This window comes from Rousettus aegyptiacus, unplaced genomic scaffold (assembly GCF_014176215.1).
Source record: "Rousettus aegyptiacus isolate mRouAeg1 unplaced genomic scaffold, mRouAeg1.p scaffold_m13_p_9, whole genome shotgun sequence".
In the NCBI taxonomy this organism is placed as follows: Eukaryota; Metazoa; Chordata; class Mammalia; order Chiroptera; family Pteropodidae; genus Rousettus; species Rousettus aegyptiacus.
Window position 1 is genome coordinate 35,601,799 of NW_023416312.1, and position 8,538 is coordinate 35,610,336.

Consider the following 8,538-nt stretch of genomic DNA (forward strand, 5'->3'; position numbering starts at 1 on the left):
TAGGTTAATCATCCTTTTATATGCTCACTGGCCATTTACACTGCTTTTGTAAAATGTATGCTTCTGCCTAGTGTTTCCCATTGCCCTAGTGGGGATGTTAATCTTTTCCTTTTTGCTTTGTTCTTTATTTTTTATTCTTGTCTCTTACATGGGGGTCAGTGCGATTCAGACTTTCATCCTTCCACTGCCTTTTGGACTTCAAATATATATATATGTGTGTGTCTATGTGTCTATAATAGACACATAGACACATATGTATATCTATTTCCCCCGCTGATATTTTAATGTCCTCTACGGAACCTGGCTCCCTTTTCTCTCTCCCTTCCTCCTTCCCTCTCTTTTCTCTATCGTCTCTTTATTTTCCTCTCTGGTTCTCTCTTTGTTTCTCTCTCACACTCTCATTTTATTTCAGTACAGAAGTTTTTAATTTTGTCTGAGTCGTATCTATTATTCTAGGCCTGGCGACGCGTCATAAGGGGGGGGGCGGGGAGATGCGCGCGGCACTGGGGGAGGGGAAGGGGCGGGGAGGAACGGGCGGAGCAGCTGCGTGAGTTGCTGGGAGTGCGCTTGGTGGGATCACACGGCGGCAGCGGAGGCCCAGAGACCTGATCGCTGAGATCTCGGCCTGCGGCCTACACGGAGCCTTCTCTCCACCGGAGGATCAGAAAACCGCAGTCTTCATTACAGAGGTACGGTGCTCCGCGCTCCCCACCTGGCCCAGCCTGCTGCGGCGGCGCCTTCTTCCTTCCTCCTTCCCTCGCGCTCTCTCTCGCCCGCCCGCGCCTTCCCTGTCTGCCTGCGTCACCGCGGCCGCCATGGCTGAGAACGGCGAGAGCAGCGGCCCCCCGCGCCCCTCCCGCAGCCCTGCTGCGGCCCAGGGCCCTGCCTCTGCCCAGGCCGAGCCCAAAATCATCAAAGTCACTGTGAAGACCCCCAAAGAAAAGGAGGAGTTCGCGGTGCCCGAGAATAGCTCAGTCCAGCAGTTTAAGGAAGCGATTTCAAAACGCTTCAAATCCCAAACAGATCAGCTAGTGCTGATTTTTGCCGGAAAGATCTTAAAAGATCAAGATACCTTGATCCAGCACGGCATACATGATGGACTGACTGTTCACCTTGTCATCAAAAGCCAGAACCGACCTCAGGGCCAGTCCACACAGCCGAGCAGTGCCGCGGGAACTAATACTACTACCGCGTCGACTCCCAGGAGTAACTCCACACCTATTTCCACAAATAGCAACCCATTTGGGTTGGGGAGCCTGGGAGGACTTGCAGGCCTTAGCAGCCTGGGTTTGAGCTCTACCAACTTCTCTGAGCTCCAGAACCAGATGCAACAGCAGCTTCTGTCCAGCCCTGAGATGATGATCCAAATCATGGAAAATCCCTTTGTTCAGAGTATGCTGTCGAATCCTGATCTGATGAGGCAGCTCATTATGGCCAATCCACAGATGCAACAATTGATTCAGCGAAACCCAGAAATCAGTCACCTGCTCAACAACCCAGATATAATGAGGCAGACCCTCGAAATCGCCAGGAATCCAGCCATGATGCAAGAGATGATGAGAAATCAAGACCTGGCTCTCAGCAATCTAGAAAGCATCCCAGGTGGCTATAATGCCCTACGGCGCATGTACACTGACATTCAAGAACCCATGCTGAATGCTGCACAAGAGCAGTTTGGGGGTAATCCGTTTGCCTCCGTGGGGAGCAGTTCATCCTCTGGGGAAGGTACGCAGCCTTCCCGCACCGAAAATCGAGATCCGTTACCCAATCCATGGGCACCACCACCGGCTACTCAGAGTTCTGCCACCACCAGCACGACCACAAGCAGTGGCAGTGGATCTAGCAATAGCTCCAGTAGTGCAACTGGGAACACCATGGCTGCAGCCAATTATGTTGCCAGCATCTTCAGTACCCCAGGAATGCAGAGCTTGCTGCAACAGATAACTGAAAACCCCCAGCTGATCCAGAATATGCTATCTGCGCCCTACATGAGAAGCATGATGCAGTCCCTGAGCCAGAATCCAGATTTGGCTGCACAGATGATGCTGAATAGCCCCGTGTTTACTGCAAATCCTCAGCTACAGGAGCAGATGCGTCCACAGCTCCCAGCTTTCCTACAGCAGATGCAGAATCCTGACACGCTGTCAGCTATGTCAAACCCAAGAGCAATGCAGGCTTTAATGCAGATCCAGCAGGGGCTACAGACATTAGCCACTGAAGCTCCTGGCCTCATTCCAAGCTTCACTCCTGGTGTGGGGATGGGGGTGCTGGGAACCGCTATAGGCCCCGTAGGCCCAGTCACACCCATAGGTCCCATCGGTCCCATAGTCCCATTTACCCCCATAGGTCCCATTGGGCCCATAGGACCCACTGGCCCTGCGGGTCCTCCAGGCTCCACTGGCTCCAGTGGCACCCCTGGGCCCACCATGTCTAGCTCTGCACCCAGTGAAACTACGAGCCCGTCATCAGAATCTGGACCCAACCAGCAATTCATTCAGCAAATGGTGCAGGCTCTGGCTGGAGCAAATCCTCCACAGCTGCCAAATCCAGAAGTAAGATTTCAGCAACAACTGGAACAGCTCAACGCAATGGGGTTCTTAAACCGTGAAGCAAACTTGCAGGCTCTAATAGCAACAGGAGGCGACATCAATGCAGCTATTGAGAGGCTGCTGGGCTCCCAGCCATCATAATTACATTTCTGTACCTTGAAAAAAATGTATCTTATTTTTGATAATGGCTCTTAAATCTTTAAACACACAAAATCATGCTTTACTTTCATTTTGATTCTTTTAAATCTGCCCAATTATAAATCTAATATACATTTTAAAGTGGAGTCCATACCCCCATCCCTTCTTCCCTTTTTCCCTCTTTCTTCCCTCCCTGTCTCTTTTCCCCCTCCCTCCCTCCCTTTCCCCCTTCCCCCCTTCCTCCCTTCCTTCCCCCCTTCCTCCCTTCCTTCCCCCTTTCCTCCCTCCCTTCCCCCCTTCCAATTTCCATTTCCTTCCTTGTCTTGAATGGTAGGAATCAATGCTGTTTCACTCAAAGGTGTTGCATGCAAACACTTCTCTTTATTCTGCATTTATTGTGGTTTTTTGGAACAGGTATCAAACTTCACAGTTGGGTGAACAAGTTTTGTCCTACAGATGTCTAATTTGTTTGCATATTTTAAACATTAGCCTATGATAGTAATTTAATGTAGAATGAAAATATTAAAACCAGAAGCAAATTATTTGAAGCTCTCTAATTCGTGGTACAATATTGCTTATTGTGATTTTGGCATGTATTTTTGCTAGCAAAATGCTGTAAGATTTATATCAGTCTTTGATCTTTTTTGTCATGTTTGTACACAGTACAGTAAGCACAATTAGAACTGTACATCTAGAAATATTACAACAGAATTTCTGATCGGGATATGTGTAATCAAAATGAGAGAATATGAGAAATATTTCTGGAGCTAGATATGTCACAATTTTGTAGAATCTTACAGCATCTTTGATCAATTTCTCAGTGAAAACGTTGGCTAGGCAAGTTCAGTTAAAATATAGTAGAAGTGTTTATCCTGATATTTCTAAGTATACATTTAATTGTACAGAAAACTTACTGTGTGAAATTGTGTCAAAATTTGCCGATTGACTGTATATGACCTTAATCTTTGTGCAGCCTGAAGGATCAGTGTAGTAAAAAGCCAGGGAAGTGCTTTTTACCTAAGACTTCCTTCTCAGCTTCTCTCATAAAGAGACCCTAATAATGCACATTTTGATTTGTAATTGGAAATGTAACTTTCACTGAAAGTGTCATGTGATGTTTGCATTACTTTTAACTTCTATGTATAAAGGAAACTGTATCTTTTGACTCTTACAAGTTATTTCTCTTATGCACAGGGAAAAATGCATTAAAAATGACTAAAAAAATAAAAAAATAATAAAAAATGGATAAATCTTTTCCTTTTTGCCTTCTGGCCCTAGGATCATGTTTAGAATGATTGCACCATCCCAAGATCCCGTAAATCTTATCCTCTATTTCTCTAATTTTAATAGTTTTGTTAAAATATTTCTTTGCTCTTCTCCAATTATTTTAATGTATGGATTTAGGAATTCTAATTTTTTTCTTCTCAAAGGATTAGCCAGTTGTTAGCCAGTATTTATTTCTGTGCCCCGCCCCATTTGAATTATCATACACACACACACACACACACACACACACACACACACACTTTATTTTGTGTTCGAATCCTATTTAGTACCACTTAACCTTGCAGCCCTAGTATGCATACCAGCATGTAGTTACTGAGTTAGAAATATGACTTCACATGTTAGGGCAAATCTTCCTATTGATCATTTTAATTTTTATTTTTTTCACAGTTTTCTGATGATTCTGACATACTTATTTTACCAGATGAACTTTACAATTAATTGGGTCCCCCAAAAGTAAATTGGGAATTTTGTTGGGACTGTCTTAAAATTGATATGAGAGAACTACAGAATTACAATGCTTTCTAGAAACATGATATGCTGCCTCATTTTAAAAATGCCTTTTACATTTATTTAAGTCCTGTATAATTTTTGACAAATGTATTCCTAAGTAATGCATACATAAGAAAATACTACTAATGGGAGCTCTTAATTTATGTTGTTACTTCTGTGGTCATTTTTGCCATATACAGGAAAATGTATTTTCATAGAATAATTTTAAATTGGCAGTTTACTGAAATATATTAATTTCAGATATTTTTGAGTTTTTCCTGGTATGCAAATATATCCATAAGTTATAATAACATGTACTTCTTTTCAAAATTTATAATGTAGTTTCTGACTGCATGGGTTAAAAACACTTCTAGAACAGTGCTAAGTAATAAAAGTGGCAGTGGCATTCTTCTCATTTTAACTAGACTATGTTTGCTGCAGCAATTCTAAATTGCATTTTTGAAAAAAAAACATTAGGAAATGGTCAAATAAGTTTGCAAAATGCTGTATACGATAGCCCCTCTTGAGGAGTCAGTGTGCTGTAAATATTGACAAGCATTTTTTTAAAAAATATAATTCAGTTTAAAGAATAAAAATGATTTAACTTTGTTTAATTCAGCACTTCCCAAACTTATTTGAGTAAAGAACCACTTTTTTTCTTTTAAATATACTTAATAACATTTGGCCTATCAGTGTTCCTCAGAACACCAAGTGAGGAAATGGTGATTTATTATTTCATTGCTATATGGTGCTGGGTGTTGGAGATAATTACAAAGACAAAGTCTTCCATAAAAAATTTAGGAATTTTAATGAATGTCATGGACAATTTTGTAGGGAAATAAATGCTAAAATAAGCCAGTGGCATAGAAAATAGTAATAAATCAATAGCTACCGAAAAAAACTAGATGTCTGAGGCCTGGATCAGACAGTTGAGCAGGTGAATTTCAAACACTCAAGGAACACAATCCCTTAATTGCTCTTGCTGAATGTTTATTTTTTAGTACATTTTGTTTTCTCCCCTAAAAGATCCAGATCTTTATAAATTATACTGCATTTTTTTCCTTTCTAGTTCATTAGTTTTTGTTTATAATTTTATTTGCTCTTTTTTTTATTACTTTTAACTGTTCTTTCTCCATGTCTTACATGACATAATTTCTTTCTGCTATTTTGCAGGTTTTATTTCCAGGCTGTGTTTTTATTTTTGGTTTTCTTTATCTACAGTTTTTTCAACATTGAATCAAGAAGGGTATATCCTGACTTGCCATCTTTTTCCCTCCAATAAGAGTGTGGCAATTCTTATATGCTTTCATTGTTTACTTGGTTGTTACTTCCTCCCTAAGCTTTCACTGGACTGCTGGGTGGCATAAGTTTATATTTATTGGCACTGTGATCCAGCAGGATAAGGCAGTAGGGAGGAATCTAGGGTCTGGGGCAACCCCAGCAGGAGTTCACCTCAAGGTGGCTTTTCTCATTTACTCTCTTGGCCTCTACTTCAGGTACGTGTTTGGTAGCACACATACTTTCATCACTTGTATGGGTGCATGGTGGAGGGTGGAATGGATATACAACATTGAAACAAGCCCTGTTGGCTCATTAAAGAGGACTCATATCAGGATGAGACCTCCATGTTTATTGAGAAACCATGATCAGAGACATTGAACTTGCCCTCTGAGAGTGGTAAGCCTGCTCCAAATTCTGTTGCCCTGCAGTGTCAAAATCACAACAAATGGAGTAATTCTAGTTAAGGCCTACTTCAGGGATAGGGGTTAAGGTATCGGGGAGCCATTTGGCTTGTGTCTCATGTTCATAAAAGGAATCAAACTTAGAATTTTGACATTATCCTCAAATGAATTGATTACTCCAGCCACAGATTCAGACTGACCTGATAGAAAATGCTCATCGTACAGCTTAATTTAGCAAATGTAAAAATTTTAAACTAGCAATTTTTATATTCCTAATTTGGCATTATTTTATAAATAAACTTGGCGGCTTAAATAAAATGGAAGCTACTCAAGCTTCCCTCAACTAATGAGTCAGTCTCATCCCAGTTCTTTTCATGATTGCCCCTCCCTGCGTTCAATCTTTGCTCTTTTAAACTAGATGGAATTAGAGGTTTTCTGCCAGGTTTTTTTTGATTCATCAGCATATCACAGAACTTTAGATTGGTGATATGTTTCAGTATGGCTTCGTCAGCATCATGTTTTACAGAAATTCCTTGAGAGTTCTGCCCTCATTGTACAGCTTTTGCTCAATTTTTGTTTCCCTGTGGTCATTTCTGTTGAAGGACAAAGGGAAGAATTGGGGACCTGTTCTAATGCTGCCATCTTCCAAGAAGTCTATTAGGAGACTTAGAGGGAAAGCAGTTTTCTAAATATAGAATGGAGAAACGTGATTTGGAAGACATGAGACTGAAGTAGCTTCATCAATGGTGTACATGCTTACCTAGGCTTAAGACACTGATGATAGGTAAAAAAACCCTTGGAAAAAGCTGCTCTAAATCAACTAACTTAAAAGTTTGAGTAAGCCACCCTCAAAGAGTTGTTTGTCCTAACATAACATGGGCAACATTTATCAAATGAATATGTGTCGAGGCATGTGGCTCAAGCTGCATTGAGGTATCTAAGCACAGATTTGGGATATCTAAGACAGTACTTTCAAAACCCAACTTCAGAACTTCTTGGCCCAATGTTTAGATTAGCAAACTTAAGGTAATTTCGGGAAACATTCTATAATTCTTTATTGAAAGAATTGTTTACATGCATGAATGGAAGTAAAAGATGATTACTCAGCTCTAGTGTAGATTTCATAAGATTGTCTTTCCAGACTAAATTTCTATTTTAGATTTGGATAACAATGATAGCTAATGTATTCATGGTTATATTCAATTTTCATAACAACCCTATAAGATAGTACCGTTGTTATCTTCCCCAGTTTACAGATAAGGAAACAAGCTAAAAGAGGTTTAATCATTTTCCAGGCTTAGACTGCTGTTAAACGAAAGTCAAATTTGAAATCACTTCTGAGATTCCAGAATGTGTAATTAAACAGTTGAATCTTCTTCCCCCTGAGTCTATTAATCTATAGCAATGTGTCTATTATAGAGATTCTATAATAAAATATATACTAGCTGGCCTTCTGGATGTTGTTGAAGAGACACATTAGTTTTTTTTTTAAATGGATACAACTCTGCTGCTTGAACAGGTTGCATAAAAATGCATATGATAGAATCAGTTCTGTCACAATAACTGCAATTTGGAGATTTGCCTTTCTGACTTTTAAGTTGTGGCTAAAATTTGAAACTGTTCTTCAATACATCTGTCCACAGGGGCCTAATACATATGGCATGTCTCCAAATTGGCAATCACATGGGCTACTTGTGCTTCAGCTGCTCTGGAGGATGCCTGCCTGTTTGTTGAGCTGCCTCCCAGAGACCTCAAAAAACAATAAACATTATGTACCTCACCATGACATTTGACAGTTTCTCAAAATATCTTTGAGAATAAAATGGATTAACATGAACTATATGATGATGACAGGACAATAGATGGGTTAGTAATTTGAATTGATAGTGTTCAGTATTGTGTCAGTGTGGACGAGAGGTTTCCAACCTCAGTTATGTCCTATTAAAGCTATTTTTCAATGACTAGTATGAAAACATAGCTTGCCCATCCAATTGCAAATGGTATAGTATTAGAAGGGAAAATAAATGCATTGGATGTCTACCAAAATCCAAAATGTCCTTAGTAGGCTAAAGGGAAAAATAACCAAATCTAGCAGGAATAAGTTGAATAGGATCAAATGTTAAGTCCCATACTTGTATCAAAATTTCCATTACCAAAAGTAAGTGGTTATGTGGCTTAAAAATAGCATATGTAAAGAAGACTCAGTGGTTTTAATTTACTCTAACATGAGCCAACCATAAGAGGTTATAGTGCACACACACGTAATGACACCTTAGGTTCTATTAAAAGAGGCATGGTGTCCAGAACAAGGAAGTACTTTGTAATGTTTTATTCTGTACTCGATAATTTATGTTGGGAAATTTGGATCATTTCAGAGTGCCACAATCAATCTG

At 40.3% G+C, this 8,538-nt stretch overlaps 1 protein-coding gene across 1 annotated transcript; it reads left to right on the forward strand.

Annotated features, from left to right (window-relative positions):
• Positions 1–532: 532 nt before the first annotated feature.
• Positions 533–2,840, forward strand: UBQLN2 (ubiquilin 2). Its single transcript, XM_016167110.2, has one exon. The coding sequence runs from the start codon at positions 816–818 to the stop codon at positions 2,688–2,690; it is 1,875 nt and encodes a 624-aa protein (XP_016022596.2). The 5' UTR covers positions 533–815; the 3' UTR covers positions 2,691–2,840.
• The last annotated feature ends 5,698 nt before the right edge of the window (positions 2,841–8,538 follow it).

Bases quoted from the DNA above. Each gene is read 5' to 3' on its own strand.
- UBQLN2 (XM_016167110.2), top strand. From the start codon at position 816: ATGGCTGAGAACGGCGAGAGCAGCGGCCCCCCGCGCCCCTCCCGCAGC.